Below are 26,273 nucleotides of genomic sequence, written 5' to 3'. Positions count from 1 at the left end.
AGTGAAATGGGTGAATGATTGAGATATGGATGTCTATCGCCTTCTCAGGTACCAGTTGAATGCCATTTGCAGTATTTCTTCGGGGTAGGGAGATGGTGCCTGTGGGGAAGCATTGTCAGGCGTGGAAACTTGGTACGCTACCTAGGGGTGGGGATAGTCCTACCTCAGCCAATCCAGGTTTAGCAACCGGATGCCGGAGATATACAGCATGGCATGTATTGTGGTTTACCTAGCCCTGTTAGCCAAAATCCCATCTAGACATAAATTAGATGTATCATGCCTCGAGATATCTCGGAATGAACGCGAAAGGCGCCATATAGTCCCTCGGCATCCAAGGCGTAGCATAAGGCTTCGTTACATCCAAGACGTTATTCGGGTCCTCGCTCAAAGCTTTGAGCTTTGCTTTGGCCTCTCTAAGCCTAATCTCTTCCTCTGTCTCTCCCTCGGTCGAGACTTGCTTGCTCTCGCTAGGTGGTGATGGTGATGATGATGCTTCCGCCCCCTTTCCCTCAGACTTAGTCTCCGCATCTGCATCTTCTACGGTTTCTCCTTCCTTAGCTTCGATTTTGTCCTGGTCTTCCTCTCCCTTAGCTTTTTCTTCACCCTCGGCGGTGGAGACGTTGGTTTCCGTTGCGCCCTCGGTCTTCCTAAAACTGCGCTTTGGCTGCCCGGTTGCGAAAAGTACTTGGTCTTGATTGACAGAGAACATATCCCCGGGGTTGAGCATATAACCCGGGTGCACCATCTGCACACACTTAATCAACCTTCCTCTCTCTATCACCCTGCCCCGCCGAAAAGGGCAAAGAAGAAAAGACCATACCTTCTTCCCATTAACCTTCACAAACCCATGCACGACAAACTGCCTCGCCTGCCTCGCGCTGCTTGCGAACATAGCCCTATGCACGGCCATGTCGAGCCTCCTCTCCATCGGCCAAAACAACTGACTCATGTACGGCACCGTCCTCACCCTCCCATAACCCTCATCGCCCTGCAGCCCACTGCCCCTGCCCATCGCCATATCGCTGCCGTTGTTCTGGGCCAGCCGCGTGTTCTGCATGGGCACGCTTGCCTTCATGGTGTGGCGGAAGATGTTCTGCCACTGCCGGTTCGTTAGGTGTTCCCCGTGGTAGTGGCGCACCTCCGCCTTCGCCGCCCACTTTTGCTGGAAAAAGGTCTTCTGAGAGGGTATGCGCGGCTGCGGTGCGCGGGACATGTTGTACAGGGCGTACTTGGACCAGGATTGGCGGAATTGCTGTTTTGTTGTGGGGGTCAGTTTGAGTGTTGATGATGTAGAGGGGAGGGGGAGGGGGGAGGTACGGGTTTCCGCAGGGTATTGAGCTTTCGGCGCATCGTAGAATTCGGTTTTTCCCCCTCCGGGTGAGTGGTGGGTGGTTGTGGGATTGGTTGCTTGTTTGGGGGTGGTGGGGTGAAGTTGAGGTTTGAAAGATTGGATTTGGATAGTCTAGTGGACAATTTACTTTGGCGAAGGGTCGTGGCTTGGCCGGATCGGGTCATGAACTATCACTCATACATCTGGTTCCTTGCCTATTGACCAACTTCATAAGCTTCAAGAAATTCAATGTTTTATCATAAGGTGTGATCGGCTGGGAGAGAGCCACGATTCCCCACGTCCCGCTTAAAAAACTAGTTATTGATCCAACATTACTATGCACAGTGCAAAGGTCCAACAAAAGCAAAAGCGCAACATTTCTCCCAGGCAACCAACCACCTAAGCCATGGATCCTACGGAACTTACATTCCCGATCACACCCCTCTTGTCTCCCTTATTACCGATACGACGTGCTGTCGCGGTTGTCCTTGAAGCTGAGGTCGACTGTGCTGTTTCTTATCTGCATGCGCAACACCTCTATATAGCCCTGATAGTTAGCGATGTGCAGTGATGTTCTTCTAGAGGGTTCGCGCCGTCGCCAGGAGCAACGGTTCCCCACAACCGGGAGTAGGGAGGTTTGTGTCAATCCAAGAGATTTTGCACTGTGCTTTCGCCCTCTTCCCTCCAACACTCGATTGCATTGGCTGCACCAAGCAGCACCATTCTGTGCCTTTCCCTACCTCTTCCCTCCTCCGGCCCGCCACAACTTCCAGCAGTGAGTCCACCCCGGGAGGGGACCCCGTGTATGGGAAGTTTTCTGACAGGGCGGGAAGACAGCGAACTCTCACTACCGTGTGGTGTGACCCCCCCCCCCGCTACAGTTTCAGCTCGATTCCGAGAGCATGCTAAACAGTAACCCGACTATTTCGAACTCACCGGATGCGCAGCGGAAGAACTCGGTTTCATGCTTCCCTGATTTGCGCAAAGTCCGCAAGTCGGGCGGTGTGTGCGCACGATTGTTGCATTCAATGGAGCATGCTGGGGACCCCATATAGATAAATTTCTTGATCGCAGCTCCACATCGCGGCAAATATCAACTTCCTTTTTTCCTTCTACCACACTGCCCGGAGGTGTTGAAATGATCCTGTAAAGAAGAAGAAAAAAATCGGGCTCTCGAAGGACTATAATGGGGCGGTTTGCTCTCATGGATAATAATAATTCTTGACCGGGCAGGGCAGTTCCAGCAGCCGAGACCGGAGATTGGGAGGACAATCTCACCTGTGTAGACGGAGTAAGTATATCGCAAATTCCCCGTACCGTGGCATTAAATCCTTTCAGGGGTGTTGCTGTGGTTTGTGCTTGCACCGCTGGCTCGGTCCAGTATCATAGAAATTTGGAGTGATATTTTGCTTCTCCATCTTTTCCCCACCGGTATAGCCATATGATATGGCAACTTGTGATACCCCACAGTCAGCCCGTCCCCTTTCCTTAGGCTTTGAGAGCCCAATTTACTCACTTAACGTGCCCCTAATGCACTAGCCCGACGCCATGGGAGAGTACCATCCTTGGCGGCACAAGAACAGATGCTCAGATATGACACACTCCTCCATATCCAATAGAGCACCATATTGTAATACACAGACGAGCCTTAGCAGCCATGTATCACAAAGGCAATATACGAGTAGAGACGCCAATCAGCGGTATGATACCACGAATGGTCGGTGTGGGTGCGTGCGACAGGAAAAGTAGTCTAAATATTTATCATCCAATACAACTTAACACCTCAATCTCGATCCACCATTAGAGTTCTATCAGATAAGGGACGATATCATATCATATCATACTCCTGGCGTTTTTCATCACATGGGGCATTTGAAGAAAAAAGAACCTGACTGATCTTGATTGATTGGAAAGTAGGTAGGTAGGTAGGATAGGTAGAGGTATATTCTGGGAATTTTGGGGGGGGGGGGAATATCGACAAAACCTCCCTCTTCCCCCGTGATAAATTCTAGATATCCTATAACTCGACCTGCAGGATTGGAATGACTATGGGTAAACAGAAGACTATCGTACCTCACTCAAGGCGTGCATCGCCAGCAAAAAAAAGATTGCTGTATCATACAGTACAGTACCCCACCTAGCTAGGATTTCAGGATCACAAATTTATGAACAACCAGCCAGGAGGAGACTCACTTGAACACTATGTACGGTGATTCTAATGGGCCGGAGTGGGGAATTATCCATCATGTTTCGTAGACTCGAGCTAGAGTGCAGCACTTCATCACCCCCCCCCAATTCGTGACCGGCCAACAGCCACAAACTAAAGTCATGGGAAGCACTCTCTCTCCCCCTTCCCAGCCACTCGATCCAGGCGCCGGGCGGGAAACGATTAAGTGACCCCCAGATATATACATTTCTCCCAAGGCCAGCCAACCCTTCAGTCTCACCCTACAACCGTATCTCCGGGATCGGAACGATCAAGCTCCTCAGACACCCGATATATATATATATATGTATCTATACGAAAGCAATTCATCATTACGTCCGGTTTTCCTATCAAGATAAGGTTACTTATCTTCCGTGAAGGCTTCCTTCCTTTCCACATGGCTCCGCACCCTCCAACTTTGATAACCCTTATCTCTCCCCCCCCCCCACCTCCAGCAACCAGAAGCATCCGTGCCCGAGTGATACTTGGTGAGCTACTTCAATCCCGGCAAAGAGAGCCACCGACCGTCCATTGATACGCACGCGTGAGACTACCGTATTCGGTCCGATTACCGGTACGTCCCTTCTTCCTTCCCCTTCGCCTCCGGACTTGATTGCCGTGCTCGACTGATAGCGGGGGAGGGAAGAAGATAAGTTTGCCGGTAGACTAAGCTTGAACTCACCGCAGGGGGTTGGTTGGTCCCTTTTCGTCTCGCTTATCTCTACGGTACTACAGTACGAGTACTTGCTTGACGCAACATAACGGTTTTCCGATTGTGAGTGAGAGGGGTATGATACGATACATATTAATACCCGTACCCTAAGCGCTAGCACGGTAACTGATTGAGATTCGTCTCGTCACAATGTTTTTCCGACTTTCTTTTCTTCTTTTCTTCTTCTTTTCCCTCTTTCCCTTCTACAAGTAGACTATCATGCACACCTCACTATTACCCCCCACATCTACTTAGAGTTTTTTCTGGAGAATATGTTATTCCAAAGTGCTATCATTCCGATCCACCATTTTCTCACCCTTACCGTAGCATCGTAGTCGATCAAGAACAATGAGGAATCGATCATCAAAGAATTGACCCCTCCATTTGCGCGAGCCAGCGAGCATGACACTTGTAGCGCCGTTATCATACAAGCTAACTAACTGATCGGCCAAAACACAAGACCATGTTGAAGAGGATGGCTGGCTGGAAAAAGCCCTTGCGAGTCCCCAGCAACTGATCCCTTCGACCCCTCCCGCGGCAAAGATCAACGGAAGGCCCGCACGAGAAACGAGAAAGCCCACCGTGCCGAGTTCACAGTCATAACTGTATTCGCTGCCGTGCCTACCGACAGGGATAAAACATCGCACAAATCGCACAAGAGTATCAGGGTTGAGAGCACACGGGATCCCAAACCCCGAACCTGAAACGAGCAGAAGGGCCCAAAGCACAATCCAGAAAACTTCAGACGAACCTCGGCTTCCTCCAATTCCTTATCCAAAAGCCATTTCGCGCTCCTTCCCATCCCTGCTATCATAGATCGCCTGGGGGGAAAAAGTGGAAGATGGAGCTACAAACTCTTCGTCTCACATGCCATCACTCGGCGGATGGTAGGCACGTGCTGAGATACTGTACCGTTAGCATGATAGAACTTATTGCGCCCGGCCTGCGAAAAGGGGAGAGCCGCGGAGGGTCGGACTGGACTGGGATGTAGAGTGTGGGTATAGAGATGAAGAGAGCCTATTCGTGCGCATCAAAGATCCATAGTTTAAATTGCTTTTCTTCCCACAAAAGCAGATACGGCGCTGTAGTTGCATTGTATTGCTCGACATGAGCGGGGACCTAGGCTAACGGGGCCGAATTATGAGGAGATGGAGGAGGAGGGGGGGGCAGGAGGAGGGAGGGGAGGGAGAAGGCATTGCGCGGCACAGTATCACACAGTATTCGGGCCCCTAGTGTGAGTTCACAGCAAGGCTACATTGTTGCTGCTTAAGAGTGTACTTGAGTACAGTACTGGTGCGAGTAGCGCACAGCACGATGCTCCCCATCCACAGCTCGCAGCTATTCCTTCGTAAAGTAGCAAGCCTCAAACGTAGACAGCTCTAACCAAGATCGCAATAACTCCACCACAATACCCAAGCTTCTCGTCTTTCTCTCGATTCTGTCTAAGTTACCCACTTCCCTCCCTTCCCTCCGTCTTAAAACCCGTGCACCACCATAGCAGGTACCAATACCACCGACCCACCCGAAGCGCAAATGGAGTATACAACTCCCAGATCACACTGTAGCGTGTATACTGCACAGTAAACCAGTCCGCGGAAGGGTGATCCACGCCGGCAGGTGCGTTTGGAACTCGCCTACTCAAGTGTTGCCAGGCCAAGGCGCGGGCGCGGGCGTGTGTGCGCAACGGGGGGCATGCACGGTAGCTGGTAGGATGGCGTTAATTAAACATGCAAAGTGACAAACGGTCCAGTGAGGCGTGCAGACACCAGCACCGAGCACCGCAGAGACTCATTGGGTGTTATAGACAGAGCCCACCCCGCGAATACTCGAGTACAGTGCTTGTACTAGTACTATGCTCGCCGTGATCGCAATTGTAGTACAGTGAAACAGCTGGTACTGTAACAAATCCTCAACCTCCTTCATCCACTCATTCCGATACTGTAGTCGAAGTAAAGCGTGATATTACCAGAATCCATTACATTTCCCATTCTCATTTCCATTCCATTTCACATACCCCCCCCCTCCCCTCCGTCATTCCCTCCAACCAGTCCCATTCCAACCAACCAACAAACCAACAATTACCCCACCACCACCAGACCACCATAAGTAAAACCAACCATGACTTTTCCACCCGTGCCATTCGTGGCTATGATAAGTAAGTTACATGAAAAACTGTTAACTTTTATACAAGTTAAGGGGGAAAGATCGAAAAAAATCAAGAGCCGAAATATCAAGTATAACATAACGAACCCCCCAGACCCAATTTGACAAAAGAAAAAAGACGTACATACAAGGGAATCGAAACGAGAAAAGAAACAATTTTTTTTTCAAACCCCCCAAGAGCATCAGTCAATAAACCAAAGCAATCAAATCAATCCGAGCTTGTTAGATATCGATGGTAGTGTACGGTAGAGTAAGGCAAGATAAGGCAGCTAGAGTCAATGTAACAAGAAATTGGAAGAGGTGGGAAAAACGCAAAAACGCCAGCAGCCAGAACAAACGAGGAAAGAGAAGAAAATGTAAAGAAAAAAAAGGGAAATCAGATTCCAGGAACGTATAACCGAGGGGAAGGTGGCAAGTAGTTCAAGGTATATGTCGATTAATTGATAGAACCAGGGCTCCGTTCATTCGATTGGAGTAGCAATAGAGGAGCAAGTAAGTGTATAATAACAAAGCAACCGGAAAGCCTGCCATCAGGAATGGCTTTAGAGTAGATTGACTGAATAGGTTTGACTTCGCTCGCTTGCTGAGTGCTGTCGACGATACCACAGGAATCGGTGGGATTCTCCGATGGAACAAGGTAAAAAGAGAAGAAAAGGGTGATTTGCGTTCGTTCCGCGCTCGCTTGTAAAATGAAGAAACAAAGAGGCGATAAAAAAAAACTTTACAAATAGCACACCCACCACCACTCCCTTCCTTCATGCCCCACGGCCGCCGAGTCTATCCGATACCATACCATCCATCCTTCAATACAGTATAGATGAACGTATGGCAAGAAGGTAAGTTTTTCCCTTGTGGTGGTTTTCTTCCCCCCCCGGAAAGGTTTATTTCCTCCAGCCAACGTTCCAAAGAACATGCGCAATATCCCGAGCGGTATTGACTGCATCCACGGCCCTGCCAAATAACCCAGCCGCAACCTCATCATCTTCGTCTTCTTCATATGTGTACTTCGGGAGCTCAAAGTCGTCACGGTGGGCATTGCCCATATCGACATCCGCTCTGCTAAACCGATCGTGTGCAACGGCAACGCTGTCCCGTCGGGATCTAAACGCCCCTCCACTAGGCTCCCAGTCCAGCTCTGCCATGTCATCGTCGTCATCCTCCAGTATGTAAGACTTCGTCCCAACCAACGATGATTGATCCAGGTCTTGGGGCTGAGTTGGGGCAGGCGTAGCAAATGAAGATATGAACGTGCCAATATTGTTGAAAGTGTCGTTCTTCTTAACAACCGGCTCCTCAACATACTTTAGTGTAGTGGATGGTAACATGGCAATTGTTTGGTGCTCGCCGGAGTTCGTTCGTGTAGTGCTTTTGACGGCAACCTTTGGCCTCGGCATCATGAGTAAGCCATCATCATCATCTGAAGAGCTATCTTCAAGGTTCTCCACCTGAAAGACTTCATTCTCTTCCTCATCTTCATCCTCTTCATCGTCCTCGTCATCCTTATCCACTGCGATGCATTGTTGTACCTGGTCATTAAAGTGTATATGCTTTGTATAGGATGGTGAAGGGCATCCGGTAGAAAGGGCCGAGGGTAATTCGCTGGTGTTAATCGCAGTCGTAGTCTTCGAAGCGTATGACAAAGCGGCAAAGTCCGAATTCGCCCTTGCAACCATTGCCGGTCTAGAAGTTTTACAATCCATCTCCACTTGTTGTGACTCAATGGCCGCAGCAGCTTGTTTGAGTAGGCTCGAACTTGATAGCGATTTTTGAAGCATAACTTCAGACATACTTCGCTTCTTTAAAATAGGCTTCTTTACGTAAAAAGAGCCTGAGCTGGGTATTCGTGGTTCAGTCGGGGATACCGTTGGCGATGATGGCGAGACCATCAAGGACGCTTTTTGGTTACTTGTGGACAGCGGGCCATAGAGCCATGTCACGTCACAGTCCTTCAACCTGCGTTTCGTTTAGCCAAATATTTCATAGAAAACCATGTCAAGGTGGCGGTTTGGTCGTTACCAATTCAAAGTCTCGGGCGAAACCGTTTTTAACTTGAACTTTGCCTTTGCCCATGTCCGCCATGAAGCATTCTCCAAACGAGCTGCATTATTATAAACTTTTCTCTTTCCAACCATATATCGCCATGACGCCCAAATATCCTCCTCATTCCAATCATGCGACAGGTAATCTACGTGTCGTGACGGCTCGTGTCGTACAACACTATCATCCGCCGGAACAAATATTATTTCAGGTATCTCGGGAATCGTGGGTGGGGACGGACTCCGTGGTGAAGTGCCGGGAACAGGCGTATTATAGTCCTCAGAAGTATAATCATACTCATCCGAGCAGTATGAGACGGCTGACTGGTCGTATACTGGAAAGAGGAATTGATCGTCATTATCTATTGGAATGGTATCAAGACAGACGCTGCTTGCAACAGAAGAAGGAACGGAAGATTGACTCGCAATGCTCGAAAAAGGTGACGACGATGAGATCGATGAGGGGGGAGGAGAACTCTTGTGACTATCGTACGGATCATACTCTGAGTTGGAGAGTGAATCAACATATGAACCCGTTGGCCCGGCGTACGCAGACTGAGGTGATCGACACCTAGGAGACGACCCAGGTTGATAGCAAACGTCCAGGTGGATAGGTGCAGCCATAATCTCGGTCATGATTATTCTTTCTCGAGGGGGTTAGTTGAACGGCCGGTAGGACCTGGCAATAGTAGCGGCAGGCGTGTTGCCCAATGACGTGCTAACAAAAGCCAGTGTAGTAAATTGAGAAGAAACTATGGAGAAAAAAGTGAGCGAGAAATAGAATCTGTTGGCAGACTGCGGCTAAATTGTCCTATATGTACTCTCAATTCCCTTCGTCTGGTCGGCGGGTGGAGCAGGGCAAGTTATCAGGGCGGTAGGATGAGTAGCAGCGTCGGAGTAGGCAGGCGGTGGTGGTAGTCAATTCGAGAACGAGAACAGCAGTACCAGCGATGAAGAAGGAGGCACAGGCTCGTGCGATAAACTCTTTAGCGTTTTTTTAAAAAAAAAAACACAGAAAAGCCCATCAAATGTTTCGAGGCTGACGGACGGACAAGAGGAGAGAAGTAATGGGTGTGTTGCGTTATTTTGGAGGGCAAAGGGGACGATGGGATGTTTAAAGGCCGAGACCGAGACCGCAGAGCACGCAAGGAGACCAGCGAAATAGCAGACGCAACGGCCGTGGCATTACGTACACACGCAAATGCTAGAGGTAGACGGGCAGTAAAAAGAGAGGTAAGCAGATAGACAGGAAGATGGACCAAGAACAAACACCGAGGAAGGCAGGTTTAAAGTTCCGAGGGGGAGCAGCGGAAGAAAAAGGGCCGGGAGGGAGGAAGAAGGTTTACTACAAGTACCCTTTTCTTCAGCGAGGAGGCGACTTGGACTTGTACGTGGGAAGAAGGGTGTGTGGTAATAATATGATGGTGTAGCGATGGTGGTGGAGGGCAAGTTAGTGGGTACCGTTTGCATGGGAAGACCCAAAGGTGTAGGGCACGATCTTGGCAACAAAAGAAACGTGCCCCCCCCCCCCGGTTTTCCCTACAAAACACCAATTCCCATTCTGCCCCTATCGAATACCACAGAGCGTGCTGCGCGCACGTCTCCGCACCATAAACTAAAGTTACATGACAAAGACAAAAAGATCAAAAAAACAAAATAAACTCCTTTCTAGCGATGAACAATCAGAAAAACCCCGCAAAAATTTTTGGCAGATTTTAAGCCAAAGATTCTCAAGTTAAATGTCAGACTGAAGGTCCAAAACTATGCCAAGACAGCCAATTTGTATGGGACTTCGCAAGCAACAAAGGAAGCCAACTTCATCTCTCTGTGTCGGTGTTTAGGACTGTCAATAAAATTTGAAATTAATGATACTCAAAGTCCCTATGGATGGCCCTTGTATCGCTGGAGTTTGTAGGACGGAACCTGTTGTAGTTGTTTTTGCTCGAGTACCGTAGTAGCTAGTTGAAAGTCGGAATTTTGTATGGAAAACCTGGGGGAAAGTTTCCCTTGTCGCCAAGATCAAAAATTACAATGTGGAACACATTTTGGAGTGCGAGTGAGCAACCAGCCAACCAACCACACAGAAGGCAAAGCCAAGGAGAGCCAAAAAAAGAAAAAGCAACCACCGATAGCGAACAGAGAGATTTAGGTAGGGACAGGGTTTGATGGGAGCAGCTAGGCTTGTTCGCCAAGGAAGAAGATATGATACACACAAAAAAAAGAGGGCATCAGGGAAGTACTGTAATGATTACGGTGGATGGGTGTCAAAAAAAAGGACGAATGAAACTGCCCCACTTGGAGGTGCTCAATTGATCTCGGTATCGTACTATGTAAGTCAAATTACGGTGGGAGATGACGCTTGTACGAGTACAAGGTACTAAATTCAAAGGGCATCTAGCAATAGCTACTTGTACAACCCTCAAAGAAACTCATGGGAAAGGCTAGGAAGTATTATAACAAGGGGAAGGGGGAGGAGTGAGGGAGAGATCATCATGTCAAACCAGGAATTCACCATCGCCTCCACTGTTCTCTTCTGTTCTCCCTGTTCCTATTCTTAGCCATCCTGTCCTTCTACGAGTACCTGTACGAGTAGTATCTCACCCGTCCTTATTACGAACTACGGGATGTCCCCCCGTCCGGCGAAATCTAAATCATCCCCACCAATTTACCTTTTCTCGGGTCCCAAAATTCTACCCGTGCCTGTCTGTAAGAGTATCCTCCATTCCAAAAATTGGCCAAACTACTGTGGTCAAACGCGCTTGGAACGGGGAGCTAGGGAACGGGACTGTGATATAAAGGAGGAGCCGTACTCGAGTACTCGAGTACATCCGGATCCCTCTCACGATAACGTAATACTTTGTTCCATAAAGTAGCAGGATGCCACCTACGCCGAACAGTAAGAAGCAAAATCAAGGCACACCAGACTACCTCTTATCGATAGGGACTGACACCGCCGGTACCTGTGCAGTATGATATCGTACCATACCCACTATCTACGCCTTAGGCATCGCGCCGTGGACTTTCAAGTACCCAACCTGTCCCGATCTTCTTTATCTATCGGTACTTATTCTTAAGCTCTCCGCATCAAGATAACGGTTCTATACTCGAGTATGTATTCCTTTCAGCTCCTCTCCTCCTTCGAAAATGTGCTTCCCCTGATAGGAACCACCTATCCAACCTTAGCAATGGTCCGGGGAATTCCTTCCACCTCCTCTTCCTTGACCCTTGGTATGCATGGCATGAAGCTCCTCAGAATTAAAAGAAGGAGACTAAGAGGGATGTTGATACGGCAGCCAGCTACTTGAATAACAGCTAGACTGGGCTCTGGCCTAACTTGCCTTTCCTCCGCTTCCTACCACCACCACTTAGCTAAACTGTCGCATCCCACATTCTCTCTTTTCTTTTCCCTAATCAACACAACAGTAACAAGGTGGGGGAAAGAAGGACCCACAGGGGGGGTGGATGTGTGGATGGATGAAGGGGGAAATGATTCTATCGAAAGGAATTCGAAACAAGACGAGCAATAAAAAAAAAGATCAAATCAAAACCTGGCCCCGTAACCTACCGGTACAATATGTACCACAACTATCTTCAATTTCTTGACCGCTAACTGACCATACTTTCTAACCCATCTGTGTAACAACGGTTATTCCCCACCGATCTCGTCTCGACGGGCCAGGAAAAGCTTCCATGAGGACTAGGGAAACGCTCTTCTGGGTTTTCCTTTTTCCTTCTCTTTTTTTTTTCTTTTCTTGCTTACTTCCCCCCCTGTTCGAGTACTCAGTATGATACTCGAGTTACATTGCTGGCCTTTCCATGGGCAAGTTTGAGCCCCCCGTCGACGACCACGGCTGCACCTCAACTCATCCAATTAGATTACCACTCGCGAGATGCATTCCTTCACGCCCCTCCCCATGAATTTTCCGAAAATTGCATACTTGAGGCGACGATGCTTGGAACGCAAATTCTCAATTTGAAGGCGCAAGTACCGGGTACGGTAACCAAGTTGGCTGTGGATAGCTCCTACCAGAAGGCTTACCGTACTCGAGCACTCGAGTATGTATCATACCTGTAACCTGCAGGCTCATCAATTTTTCTTCTTTTCCCTTCTGCATGGATCTGATTTGGTTCTTGGATGAATTCATGGATGGGACCTCTGTAACCGACTCAAGTACTCGACTACGGCAGATGCAGGAAGTATCATACTCACTTCGATCTATCCATGCTGACTTCTCCAATTACCAAGAATGACAGCCCTAACCAGAGGATCACTCCAACTCTGCACTGAACTTGCTGAATGTAGGCTAGATCCACAATTCCCTACATACATTCTCTACGAGAACAATGAGTCTGCTCGAGTACAGTACATACGGCACTCGTACGGATAGTGTCCACTGTACTACCATGGTTATCATACTACGATACGGTACTCGAGTACCCTACGAGGATTGCTATTTATTTATGTTTCATTCTCTTTTTTTTCTTTTTTTCTTTTTTATCATATCCACATCCTTCCCCCACGATTCCCCCGTTCCTGCCGATGAAAATTTGCACAGGTTTCTCAGCACTTCAAACCCGTTTCACTTGCGAACCCGGGGAATGAGAAGACAATGGTTCTCGGACGCCACAGACACATGCACACACACATAGGCGAGGATCACTTCGACCGCCGTCTCTTGCGGCTTTTTTTTTTTTTACTTGAGTATCTCTTGTACCGGTGCTCTACTCGTATCGGTATGATACTTGAGCACGAGTGCCCAATACAAAGCTAGCGGACGGTTAATTCATGTTAACCTGCAAAACAGTGCCTGTCTTGCAGGAAAACATTCTCCCCGGATACTTGCACAAGTACGATCTTACGGCGCGGCACCGGTGCAAGATACACGAAGTGTCCTTTCTTACCAAACCGCAACAGGTAAATTTATTTTGCAAGGAATAGCAAGGAAGTCCAAGGAAATCACGACAGGTCTCAGTAAACCAATCAAGCAACCGGATCACCCGAAAAAGTAGCCACCAACGGCAACGTCACGTTTTGTTGAGAGTTTGTTCAACAAAACCATAATGTTAGCCTTAGATAAGCTTCCCACAAGGAAGGGAGGCAGGAGAGGTGAAAAACTGGAGCTCGAACATCGTAGCTTAAGCTTACCAGTCCTTGGGGAAGAGTGGAGTGGAGTGGTGGAGTGGTGGAGTGGAGTATCGTACGGTAGAATTAGGCTTCCTCGAGTATGGTTCCCCGAACTCCCTCCTCTTCCCGCTGTTTATCGCACCGGCATAGGCCAAAGGTGAATTTTCCACGGGGTACGGGTACAGCAGATAGGTAATTCAAGTTGGCTCAGGACGGAATTCCGTTTCATCGCCCGCATCCATCCATCCCAGACAGGCAAACGAACAAAGGCACGGAACCGCACCACACTGCCGCACCCAAATGCACGGTCAGCTTAGGCGACCCCTCTAGACGCCACACCACACTCGTTAGCTTGACGGCCTAGCCACAGCACGCAACGTTCATCACACCCATACAAACCCCCTCACACCCTTCGAATAATAATAATAATGAGAGGGTTGTTCCAAGCGCCCAGTCCTCTCTGCAATTCAAGTCCTTATCAAACCCCCCTCCTTCTCCGACCCTTCCGCAGCAACAGGACTGAATGCAGAATGAATCTTTTATCATTTCATCCGTCCATGACACAACCTCCTTCCCTCCTCCTCCTGCTTCCACCCCTCTTCTCCACTCCGTGATGGGGGGGTATCATAGCGTAGGAGCGGTACAGCGGTAGTCTACGTCGGTGTGGAATTGGATTGATTGAATTGACCTCGGGGCCAATGTACCGACTCGAGTAGGGGGGGTAACAAGCGAGAAAGGACATGGTATCAAAATGCCGCAATAACGCTAAATATTAGTTTTCTTTTTACTGACCCGTCCACTAAGCTATCATCAGGGAGGGAGGCTGGCAAGAAGCTATTTTTAATATCTTTACTCGTACGTTGATGGCGATTGCGAAATGCATACGCTGGCCTTTTTTCTTTTTTCTTTCCTGTAATTGTGGCGCTTTTTGTTCTGGCCCTCCGGTTGTGGATGGATAGCTGGTGCCATAGCGGTACTCTCTACCCTATCATACATGGAAGATTAGAGATTGAGCTGGCCGGGTGGGACTATCAATTGAATTACGGTCAATTGATGGAGGTGGAGGAAGGGAGGAAGGAGGAAGGAGGAAGGAGGAAATGATGATGACAACAGGTACGTCAGTGGGGTACCTTGGAGATAAAACTATCGGGTAGGAGGAACTGTGAGCACCACAGCGGTACTGTACAAGCACAGTAGGAACGCGGACGTTATGATCGCATCTCGCAGTACCGGTATGAGTGAACACCTTGCTTTCCCCTTCCTTCTCCCACCGTATTAACCCAAGGTTATCATACAACAAAGTTATCTAGCGATAACACCCTACCTAATACTAATTGTTTTATACACTACTGTACTGTGAATAGCTTAATCTAGTATTAAATTTGTATGATACAATCTCATCCCGCGACACCGCAAACACACGGAACAAACCTACCCACCTAACCCGTTAGTCTACCGCATGTAATACACAGATGAACTTGTGATAGATTTATCGTGATCTTTCACTCACTCGCCCTCCCCTCGTCTGCCAATACCAACCACCTAAACGCCATGTTCGAGAGCGCCCCGTATGCCTGCTTACGATCCCATGATCCCCGGATCCAAAACACAGAACGCGCAACGGCCCGTGTCCTTCCCGTGTGATACGAGTTCTTTCTTTTCCTTCTTTCTCCCTTTCCACCCTGTACAAGTACAGTACAATACTCGTACTGTAGTCTACCACACTGTGAGTACAAGACTATATGATACTGGATAAATCTCTCCGCGCGGTAGTATTGTAGACTCTCAGTGTGAAGAAGGAGGGCTCAAGTATAGTACCAAAGCCCAATGAAATTCACCGAGGACACTCGTATGATGCCCGAAGTAAGGCTTGCAAGAGCTTGGGTTTTTTATTTATTTAATTCTTCAAATCCTCTTGGTTCCCACAAAGGACATGCATCGGAGCCCTTTCGGTATCGTAATATTATTATCGTGCTCGAGTTATCATAATATTATACCGGTATACATGCGTGCCGTTGATCATGATAATCGATAAATCTAGGAACACACCCCCTCCCCCACTTGCCTCTGGGCCGGAAAAAGGTTGTTCCCGTGTCCCAGTTCGTGCTGTGCATCAACCGTTTATTACTGTACGGTATCATAGCTAACCCCTCACTTTACCGACATCATCGGTTTGAGCCGCGATAACGGCGACGACGACAACAACAACAGCTCTAGACAAAGCACTACTATAATGGCAGATACTGAAGGGGTAGTTGTACCGCAGGAACCACAGGAACCGCAGGCTAAGAGGGTGCTTTATTGTGCTGGCGAGTTCCCTCCCCACTTCCTTCCTTCCTTCCCTCCTTTGGGATAATTTGCTTATACGGGGGATTGGGAACGGTAGTCTGCACGCTCCCACCAGAGGTACGCTTTATATGTATAATACTTCCCCGTGGTGCGTGAACGCTGGCTGACACTGTCTGAATGAACGAACGCAGTACTGCGAATTCGGCACAACCTCCAAGAAATGCCGTGAATGGTTAGAAATGAATCACTCGGAATTGGTGCCCGTAATCTACAACCTCGGTTTCCTTCCCCCCCCTCCCCTTGCAATCCCCGACCTTGCGTGCTGATAGGTAGTAGAAGCCATAGAATCCGCCATGCAAAACCTCTCCACCGCCGCCCAGGAAAAGGCTCAAAAGGCGGAAGCCGCGATGGCCAGGAAGGCGCTCAAGGACGAAGCGAAGCAGGAACGGGAGCTGGCCAAGAAACTCTCCTCGCCCGTCATACTCAAGCGCGTGGAGCGCACCAAGCGCAAGCACGTCATCGTCATCACGGGGCTTGAGGCCTTCGGCCTCGACCTGAAGAAGGTGGCGAAGGAGATGGGGAAGAAGTTTGCTTGCGGCGCTAGCGTGACGAAGGGCGTTGGCGGTGGCGGCGATGAGATCGTGGTTCAGGGGGATTTGGGGGTGGAGATTCGCGAGTGGATCGAGGAGAGGTTTGAGGAGGTGCCTAGCGGGAATATGGAGATTGTTGAGGAGAGGAGGAAGAAGAAGGAAGGGCAGTAAACTTGGGCTGGTGTTGGAGGGGATGGATGGGTATATAATTATAATGTCATCCGGGAGTAGTCGAATGCCGGATTTTATTATCATTATTATTATTATGGTTTCGTCTTGGTGGGCTGGTGCTTCCTTGCGGATAGCTGATACTCGTATCGGTCAACTACCGTAATCGATTGATCCAATAACCGTGTTTCTTAAACTTACACCTAACTCCCAATCTGAACCCCCCTTGAAACCCACCCCATATTTATCGCAGACAATCACTCACAACAGATCTTTCCTAGAAGAAGAAGAAGAAAAGGATTGGGGAGCAACAACAAAAACGAGGGCAATCGTGCATCATCAGGTAGGTATTATACATCACTCACCCAATCACTCCCGCCCGGTGTTGGGGGGGGGAAGGGTTGTTGATGGGAGAAGGGCGTGTTGTGTTATCGACGGGTATTGTTTATACAGTGTGATCGGTGGAGGTCTATCTTCTCCGTAGGAAGCGGTCAGTCGTGTGAGTGGGTGGGAACGACTCCTTGGTGATTATTGGCTAGTGGGTGGGGTGGTGGTGGTGTGTTGGGAGATAACTTATCATTCTCGTATGTTGATTTACGTTTACGGGTGATGGTTGTATTTTTCTTCTGTAAGGTGGTAATGTACGCTCTTGATGGAATCTTCACGTTTCCCCAGCACCAAACCTTCCAGAGCTTGCAAGATAGATACCTCTGCTGGCATCCTCCCATCTCAGGCGGTGCCAGAAGCGGTGGCTACCCGTAATATGGGGCATCTCTATTGTTGTCTATTTGCCCAAAACTACACAATCGCCTAGGTACATGCTGTGCTTCACACGAGTTGTCGACACTAAGGAAAAAAAAGCAGATCACAACCCCTCACTCGCAAGGAAAAAGGAAAAAGGATATGTAGAACCTAAAATTTGTCTATCAAAACAGAAGAAAAACCCACCCAAGGCAAATATAGCAAAGCAAAAGAAAAAAACGCCCATCTAATAACAACCAACCATCCATCCACGCATCACTCTACTCTAGGCACACACAGCGCATAAAGTGACTACCCAAAATGCTTCTTCATACTTTCGTACACCAGGAAAATCACCGCCGACGATGGCGCACTCCTCATGCATGTCAATCCACACCCGCGGTACAGCCCTCTGATTCCGCTAGCACGGTACATTCCCGTAGCAACCTGTATGAACCCCTTCTTGTCACCTCGTATCCCGATAGCTTCGGTTTGCATCCGGGACTTGACGGAGTCCGCGGGGAAGAGTATGAAGTTGTAGCTTACGCCGGCTGCTCCTCCTATCAGTTCATATTCTCCGGTGGAGACCAGAAGCAAGGGAGAACAAACCAGCAGCTCCGGCAACCATCATTTCCCCAGCAGTATTATTACTCCTACCCCGCCACTTCCTAAGCGTTCTAGAGATGTACTCGTATGATCCGAACCATGCCGCCGAGCCTCCGGTTTCACGAAGGAAGGTGCCGACCTGACCGTGCCAGAGTCCCTTCAATCCGTAGACCCTATAAACCTCACCGAGGAGGGTTATGGGCCCAGCCAGTTTTGCCGGTGATATAGTGTGTATGCCTGCTGTTGAAGTGCCCGTGCTGAATGGCGGGGAGCGTGAGGTGGAAGAGGAAGAAGGGAGCACTCCAGGGATTGCGGGATATGGAATGCCGACGGTTTGCACTTGCATCTTGCACTTTATAAGTTCTATGGGAGTGAGTATGAAAGATGTGAAGGCACCACTAGCAGCGCCGCAGAATACTAATGCACCGATAGGGAGATCGTCTTCCCTATCAAGACAGGGATGAAAGAATTTCCGCACGAGGTTTTGGGCGATGTTGTACTGTTCCCCCCTCCCCCACCTCGTTCAGCACACACGCGCGCACACCAGAAGGAATAGCAATGGGGGGATAAACGAACACTAAAAAATAGAGCCGAATTCTCCGTCGCAGCACCCACGAGCGGTGGTGAGATGCCGCGATACAGCCCACGGATACCGTCCTGCTTCAAGCTCTGCTTGAGGCAATCTAGAGGTCCGCGGTAACGCAATGGTTGGTCGTCAGGCTGGGATTGCAGCCTAACTTTGACGGTGTCGAAGGGGTATTCTATAGTTTTTCCAACTATTCCTGCGGACTGTTCTGTCGTTAGTCCTCCATTCGTTTCCGCCTTGTGAGGGTACCGTAGTAGTAGATTGCGACTTACAGAACCAAACACAATATCCTTAACAGCTGCCAAACCCGCCACCTCCTCCGCCCTTCGAGTAGTAGCCGCGGGAGTTCCAGCTTCCATAGCAAATTCCTGCGACATGATAAATAGCAGTAGGTAAAAACCCCAAGCCGATATATCCAGATGGACGGGCAGCCAGACAGACGGAAAATCCTTGGGCCTTTTGTGTAAGAAAATTCCGAGGGAGGGGAAGAAAAAGAAGAAGAGAACCTGCTAGCCAAACAATGACATTTTAAAGCAAATCCAGAAAGAAGGATGGAGAGGGGAGCAAAAGGGGAAAAGCCCAGGTCTTATACTATATTCCTGTTTCTGCCGCACGCCCCTCTGGTGCCCTTGCCTCGGGCTACTGTTGGGAGTATGATATGATCGGAGGTGCAGCACAAGAGAGAGAGTAAGATGATTCGGAAGTTGCAGTGCAATCAACTCAACCCAACACGCACTGTCTATGTGCATGTACCTCTGGCGACAAACAAAGCTCCGAATTGCCAAAACCCTCGGGGGGGAAGGAGCGATGTGTGTGGGGAAGAGGAAAGAAAGAGAATGGAGAAGAGACGAGATGGTTCTGCGAGTTGTAGTGTGGTATTCGCCGGGGGGCAGGGGGCAGGGGGGAACAGAGAAGAAAAGAAAAGAAAAAAACGAACAAGGATAATCTCCTTCTTTCTTTATGTGGGTGCGAATTATCGTGTGTCAGACCGTTTACACCGACACCACACCGTTACATGTGTACTCGTACAGTAGTGCTGGACACCTAAAATCGACCCTCTTGTTCACTGTGGTTTCATAGCAACCAGTACCCACCCAATAAACGACTAGAGTGGATAGAATCGGAAAGGAACCAATTCCAAGAAGCTCTATCGAGTTTGCTTCTCAAAAAGCCCGGCCGTTGTGAAGTGTTGGCTGTTGATTTTCGCTCTGGGGAGGGTCGATTTCAGACGCCTGGCACTGCACCAAACGGTAAGTTGGTGCGGGTAGGAAATACACAGGTCCGGGAGTTTAGATTTGCCCTTTTTTGAACTTGAATTATACGTAGGGAGCTTGAATTTATCGAAATTGCAGCCATGAGGATTTGATCAAAAAATAAAAACTCACATAATGATCATACAAAGTGATTCTCCTCCGCGTCTTGTCTGTCTGTCTGTCTGACCCACTTCCTGGTCCAATACCGATACCGGTACTTGTGGGTTAGTTACACCATAATGAAGAAGAAGAAAAATTGCCTGCCACACTAGATACACACAGTTCAACATAAGCAACATCCCAACCAAGCCCAGCCTAACCTAGACCACAGTACCGAATGGCAAAGTCCTAGTCCACCATAATCTAAACCCCACCAACCTCTCTGGCAACAACTACTCGTACTCGTACCGTACCTGCCGAGCCCAAATTTAGGCCCTATATAGGATGGCACAAGCGCAAGTACTCGAGTGTGATATATATCAATGCTAACACTTCCCTCGTACTCACTTGAGTATTGTGATACCGGTAGTGGTTCCCCAATTATGTGTAGTTGTGCTACCGGTATGATGACATTGGTTGCAGCAGAGGGCTTACGAGGCTTAAGTGTGGACGAGAACTTTGCAACTCGTGCCTGAAGTATCATGTACCGGTATGCAGTCTGTCCTACTCGGGTACAGTGCAGTACGAGTACATATATTTCCCACCGCATCAGATAAAACATTTCCCTTTCAAAGATCCTTGATAAGATAATAAATAATACGTAATCGTATCAGATCAGATCAATCAGATAAAACAAGCTAAACTGCAACCGTACCAGCTAAGAGAAAATATCCCGGTGTAATGCAGAACAACGCACCTCCTCTCCCTTCAAGTACGGTACCCCCAAACCCCCAATTCATGGCCTCGGCACCCGAAACCACGGTCATCTCCGGCACTCACAAGAGCAGTGAGGTATCATACTGTACTCGTACTTTACTCTTTAGATGATATTGTGGAAGTTCTTTTTTAAGATTGACATTGATACCTATACGCCACAGACCAAACTTTTTGGGCTTCAAAATCTCACGCTCTCTGATGTCGAAAGTACGAGTGAGCATTATCTTCCAATTCATGCTTCGTCCGGAGGCTTTTATTTAGCTCTCGATTGCAACTTTCGGAGGCTTTTCGTTTTATTCTCCGACCCATACTCTCTGCTTTACGGTCCAGAGGTTGGAAAAAGAGTTCAGAATCAAGTTCGAGAAAACGTCACCCACTACGCGTCTGTTCAACCTCCGGGGGTTCCAAACAGCAAACGACATAGTAAGTACGAGCAATGGCTACTTGAAAATCCTGAGCTCTGTGTTCGCCCCGAATCGCGTTGCGGTGTATTCAATTGGGGCTTGTGGATGGAAAGAGGCCACGAATCACGGGGGCCGGTAATCACGCCGGATACGAATGCGGTTCCCGCTCGACTGCGCGCCCATCAGCATGACCTGTTCACTTCCTTTCGCAACATCTCCTACCTGGAACAGTTCCTCTTGGGTGCAATTGAGAAGGACCAACGTGATAAAATGCGAGAGGCAATTCAAAGTTTACCCGCTAGTTGTAAGGAGCTGTGGTGTAAGTCTGACAAGGAGTGTTTTGCCCTGCGTGCATGCTTGGTCAATGTCCTTACCGAACCACATGTAGATTGCGGTGACATGGGATGGGCAATGATTTCGCCCTTTGGAAACTTCGATGGCGGGGAGTTCTGCATTGCGGATTTGGGACGTCGCTTTGCTTTTCATGAAGGACACATTGCGGCAATACGAAGCAGGAGACTTGTTCACTTTACACGAAAATGGGTTGGTTCTCGTATATCTTTGGTATCCACTATGCACCGCGCCCTTATTCCGCATTGCACTAAGAGGTGTGATTCGGGAGAGAGAGTTTCTGCGGAGCGAAGTGATGGAAGAGGGGAGGGCGAGCCGGCACAGAAAGGGCCAAGCGGGGGTCTCAGAGCGAGGGGGAACGGATACTTGGTTTAAGCGCAAAGGGCTGGAGGATAGACTATTGACGTAATCGTAAGTTTCACCTCGGCCGCTTCTCCCAACGTAAAAGAATCCGCTGATTCTCACGAGATAATATGGTAGCTCCACCCACTCCGGCGCCGCCGCTGATGTGGGCCAAAAACCACGGGTGTGGATATTGGACCCCGGAATGTCTACGGTAGAACGCTTGCGGACCTAGTATCATACGGCAAAGATAGTTCTCGGTACGCGTATCGGGATATTGGTCAGACGGACCGCTGAGCGGGAGACTTGACTCCTTATCTGAAGTGTCTGAACCGAAAGAGATAGAACCCCTATATATCCGTATTGGAGCAACCTTGATTCAAATATGGATATCGGGATCTCGAGTGAAAACAAACAAGGAATGAGAAATCACGCTTGGGCCTGAGCCATGTAGTGGAGCGACCGGGTTATAGCCGAGAACAGATATATTGTTGACACCCCGGAGTGGGCTGGACGGTAGGCGATCTATGCTGAGACACAATCAAAGTAGATTCGGTTCTTTTTGCTTTGCGTTCGAAAAAGAGCAGTTGTGTTTGGCAGAGGAGAGTCGTGAAGGACGAAGAGAAGAGTAGGAAGAGGGAAGAGGGAAGAAAAAGGTCCCTATCGAGGTATTCGAGGATTGTGATCCGCGGCAAAGGGGCGGGGAACTTCATTCAGCGCAATCAAGACCAATTGGATCGCGTTCGACCGGGACTGGTTTAAGTTAGTACTGGGGGCGTACTGCAGGCACTAACGTCGAGCTTGAGGGCGATGGGGATCCAATTCGATGCTGGAGGGCATGCCGAGTCACGTCGACTACTACTCAGAGAGGGGTATCGATATATGAAGGAGGATCGTTGGACTGATCTGGCGGTACGGGAATATTAGCGGGCTGGGCGCGCGGGAGGCGTACGACACTGGTTGGCGCAGTACGAGTACTTGTACGGGTTGGGTTTGCGGTAATGTTCTCGTGGTTGGTGAGGTGGATCCGGGTCCATAAAATGACACCCTGTTGCTCTTCCGCACGTCCTCCAAGGTGCCAACGAACACAATGTTGGCTAAGGGGCACTCCCCCCCGGTACATGTAAGGGGATGGCGCAAAAGCCAATTTATCAACTACCGGCACCGTATTGGAATGGCCATCCATAGTTTGGGTCGTCGTGGCATGCTTGGGGCGATGATGGGGGTATGGCGTTACCCGGCAGCTCTGATGCTGCGTTGACAAGATGGCCTCCGATCACGATTTCGGCGGACAAAGAGACGGCATTGGCGGAGCTCTTTGGCTTACAGGAGAACCTCTCTTTGGAATATCAATTGTCGGTCCATAGGGATGGCTCGAAGACGGCTGGTATACTGGTGTGGCATGGGCCCTGTTCGATAGCGATATGTCGAATGGTGTATGGGCTACCCGATGCCGGATATAGGGAGCAGTCGAGGTCGAGCCGTTTGAGGTACCGCGCGTGTTGCGACAACTTAGTGTTGGGTTGCGGGGCTGATTTGACCGTGGTAGTGTTTTGTTGGTTGAAGTCGCGATTAGGATAGTTTATCGATTGTTACTGCGCTTTTATCTTGAATACTTAATCTGTGCCCGGCTGCTATTTTACTATTAAAGTTCATCTTGGGAGCCCACTTACACCTACACCCAGTTTTATCCTATGCAGTCAAGACAAATGACCGCCCCTCATGCGCACCGGCGAGATCTGTAACTTTATCTTGTTTATAGAGGCTGCTGTGACGGTGATATTGGGCGCCTCTCCGCTGCTGCGAAAGACTGATAGGTATCAGTAAGACTTTCTATCTTATTCTTCGATCGATATCGATGCGGTTCTAAACAACTTTGATTGCAAGTATGGGCCTGTATATAAATGGGATAATACTATGGAGATCCATCGAATAACAACCTTCCCGGTACCTCGCGATCCCAATAAGTGGCTCGGACAAGAACAATACCCTGATTCCACTGGAGAGCTTATCCCGTCCTCTAATAGGGATCTGGAGCCCCCTGAATTGGAGAAAAGACAGTCTTTATTCCCTAAAACCAACTGTCAAACTGTTGGAAATCATGGATGCTGCTCGGCATGCTCATGGCTTTGTCCTCTTGCCCGTCGGTCTATCTGTCCGTCTATCCGCCGTCCGTTCCCCCAGCTGTTTGTTCATTGCCGCCCATTTACTGGTTCGTTCCAGCCCGTTCACTTGTCCGTTCCCGCCTGTTCGTCCCCCGCTGCCGCTCGTTTGTTCGTTTTGGCACGTTCGTTTTGTTAGGGCGGAGGTTTTAGTTGTGCGCTTTGGCAAAGCGCATCCGATGGAGAAGGATGAGAACGGCAGCGGGGAGTTATAGACCACTGGGAGTCTGTGTGAAGCCTGTATTTCCTTTATCATAGGAGCAGTGACGGCTGCGGGAGCGGTACGGGAGCCTTTGTGGAGCCTGTCATTTGTTCTTTCTTTTGTTAGCAAGATTGATATTATTATACTAGCTAGCGGGGCAAGGGAACATGCGAAAGAATGGAGGATTTAATTTAACTAGACGAGTGTGGAGGGTATTAGAGATATGTGATGATCGCAGTAAGGGCAGGATAGTGCATGTCAGTTAGTTGTGGAGTGCGAGCGAGCAGAGAGTGAAAGTGTGAACTTCCCCGCTTTTGGTCGTGAAGACTTCACGGTGCCCCTAGCCGTCGCCATTTCGTTCCGTCGTCGTTTCGTTCCGGTCCTGCTACTGGTTAGCCGTTGCTTTCTAAAACGAACCTTAATGGGGACCCCAGCCCCATCCAGCCTGGACCACTCTGACCTCAGTTCTTGGCTTCATATCTTCGTGCAAGGAAAGGCAAGCTTCTCAGGTATTTTCCCATGGTGATATTAGAGTTCACAACCTGTATATCTTTACGAATGACGATGTAAAGCTTGGCATAATATAGGCGCCCCCTACTAATTATCCTATTCTCACTTTTGCAGCGAACAATTCCTCCTCTCAAGCTTAAAGTGAATTGGAGATTGATATTACAGGCTTAAGAGAAGCCCTTTAGGTCTTTTGCTGTGATGTACTATTTTGATCTCTCTATACAACCCAAGCAGAGTTCCATAATCTAGAAAATTGGACGGAAGCGTTAAGGCAGTGCCACCATAAAAGTATACAAGACGATCAACCCCGAACCCTTCCTGCAAATTCTCTCAGGAAACCACCTCTTAGATTGTCCGTGCCTTCGTTGATGTGATTAATATCAACGACTCCAGGAGTTTCATTACTCATGCTCTATTTATAAAAGATTGCTAGTATCATATTAAATCTCACCCTTAGTATAGAATCGAGAAACAAACTTTTAGAAGTTCTGGGATCATAATATTGAGATCTTGTCTCCTTCAGAATCAGAATGCATTGGCGGCATATCTACGGGAATAGACCTATTCGGCATACGGGAATATTCATGAACTAATTCTGGCATCCACTTGCTTTTACCTTTCGAGAGTTTGCCGCTACCCGGGATGACATTTTGTATACACCTTCTTAGGAAGACCTGTGCAGATATTCCCTGCCTCTATCACAGTTGGATGAGTTCAGCACTTTTTTGCTCTCAAGCAGTCTACTCAACCTAATATTTCAAAGCAAGGCAACCTGCCGTGTAACACCTGCAGTATAACAATACTTGAGTACAGGCACTAATCGACTGGCTAATGGCAGATCGAACTAAAATCTGCTCATTCGCGTGCCTTACTGTACTACCAGGGCTATATGAGGAATATGAAATGTAAGAATCTGATAAAAAAATTAAGCATGGCAATTACCTCATAATTATTATCATGATGGGCACCGGGGTGGAGGATAGTATCCGTGCGAGCTCCAATTGGTGCTTGAGCGAAGAGACACCTAGGCTTGGAAGCTGGGAGTTGGATGTCAGAACTCGTACCAGAGAGGGAAATTCTTTTGAAGGGCCACAAGCTTTTAGATGTTGCGCTTTTCCTAAGTATCGTCAAGCTTGTTCTCATGCTTTCTGTACTAGTTTTTTCGAAAATATACCGATAACTCATTTACACAATGTTGTCAATAGAGTGATAATTCTAGAGTACAGGAGGTCCGGTTCTTTCCTAATACTGATCTTCTCTGTCTAACTAGTTTTCTTCCTTGCTTATTTATTATCAAGCAAGGTGCGGGTTCGGTTTATTCACAATTAGTGAGAGAAAGAGCAAGTTAACAGAAATTCTCTCTCGCACTTATGATTAATGGAGGTTGCAGTTGCGGGGCTTGAGGAGGCAAGTCTGAAGGAAAAAAAAAAAACATGGTGCAATGCAGGGAGTGGGGAAGTATGCATGCTGGTAGCTGACACAACCTTCTGCAGACATCAAACATTAGTTTTTGGCTAGGCCCGATATTTCGATATCCCGCTCATAAAACTGCACACGGAAGAGGGGTTATTTGTATGTTTCTAAAATTATTAAGAGATAGTTGAAATAATACATATCTAAT

The 26,273-nt window shown here is 48.6% G+C and overlaps 5 protein-coding genes; 1 reads left to right on the top strand and 4 right to left on the bottom strand.

The window, feature by feature from the left end:
• Positions 1 to 274: 274 nt before the first annotated feature.
• Positions 275 to 1,515, bottom strand: GSTUM_00007789001 (uncharacterized protein; the record flags this gene model as incomplete). The annotated part of the gene is made up of 3 exons (XM_002839670.1): positions 275 to 745; positions 821 to 1,252; positions 1,318 to 1,515. The coding sequence occupies 3 exons, from the start codon at positions 1,513 to 1,515 to the stop codon at positions 275 to 277; spliced, it is 1,101 nt and encodes a 366-aa protein (XP_002839716.1).
• A 5,777-nt stretch (positions 1,516 to 7,292) lies between these two features.
• On the bottom strand, positions 7,293 to 9,894 carry GSTUM_00007788001 (uncharacterized protein; the record flags this gene model as incomplete). XM_002839669.2 has 2 exons in its annotated part: positions 8,428 to 9,894; positions 7,293 to 8,364 (listed from the first exon to the last, which is right to left on the bottom strand). The coding sequence occupies exons 1-2, from the start codon at positions 9,081 to 9,083 to the stop codon at positions 7,293 to 7,295; spliced, it is 1,728 nt and encodes a 575-aa protein (XP_002839715.1). The 5' UTR covers positions 9,084 to 9,894.
• Positions 9,895 to 15,727: 5,833 nt separating this feature from the next.
• Positions 15,728 to 16,725, top strand: GSTUM_00007786001 (uncharacterized protein). XM_002839668.2 has 4 exons: positions 15,728 to 15,875; positions 15,959 to 15,978; positions 16,053 to 16,140; positions 16,198 to 16,725. The coding sequence occupies exons 1-4, from the start codon at positions 15,806 to 15,808 to the stop codon at positions 16,620 to 16,622; spliced, it is 603 nt and encodes a 200-aa protein (XP_002839714.1). The 5' UTR covers positions 15,728 to 15,805; the 3' UTR covers positions 16,623 to 16,725.
• Positions 16,726 to 17,312: 587 nt separating this feature from the next.
• GSTUM_00007785001 (uncharacterized protein) lies at positions 17,313 to 19,348 on the bottom strand. XM_002839667.2 has 5 exons: positions 18,825 to 19,348; positions 18,543 to 18,755; positions 18,268 to 18,465; positions 17,970 to 18,147; positions 17,313 to 17,911 (listed from the first exon to the last, which is right to left on the bottom strand). Exons 1-5 carry the CDS (start codon positions 18,927 to 18,929, stop codon positions 17,673 to 17,675), a joined length of 933 nt encoding a protein of 310 aa, XP_002839713.1. The 5' UTR covers positions 18,930 to 19,348; the 3' UTR covers positions 17,313 to 17,672.
• Positions 19,349 to 20,680: 1,332 nt separating this feature from the next.
• On the bottom strand, positions 20,681 to 21,682 carry GSTUM_00007784001 (uncharacterized protein; the record flags this gene model as incomplete). XM_002839666.2 has 2 exons in its annotated part: positions 20,681 to 21,256; positions 21,308 to 21,682. The coding sequence occupies one exon, from the start codon at positions 21,680 to 21,682 to the stop codon at positions 21,377 to 21,379; it is 306 nt and encodes a 101-aa protein (XP_002839712.1). The 3' UTR covers positions 20,681 to 21,256; positions 21,308 to 21,376.
• Positions 21,683 to 26,273: the final 4,591 nt, after the last annotated feature.

Source organism: Tuber melanosporum, assembly GCF_000151645.1.
Source record: "Tuber melanosporum whole genome shotgun sequence assembly, scaffold_39, strain Mel28".
NCBI lineage: Eukaryota > Fungi > Ascomycota > Pezizomycetes > Pezizales > Tuberaceae > Tuber > Tuber melanosporum.
Note: the sequence above shows the minus strand (reverse complement) of the source record. Positions and strands in the feature narration are given on the sequence as shown.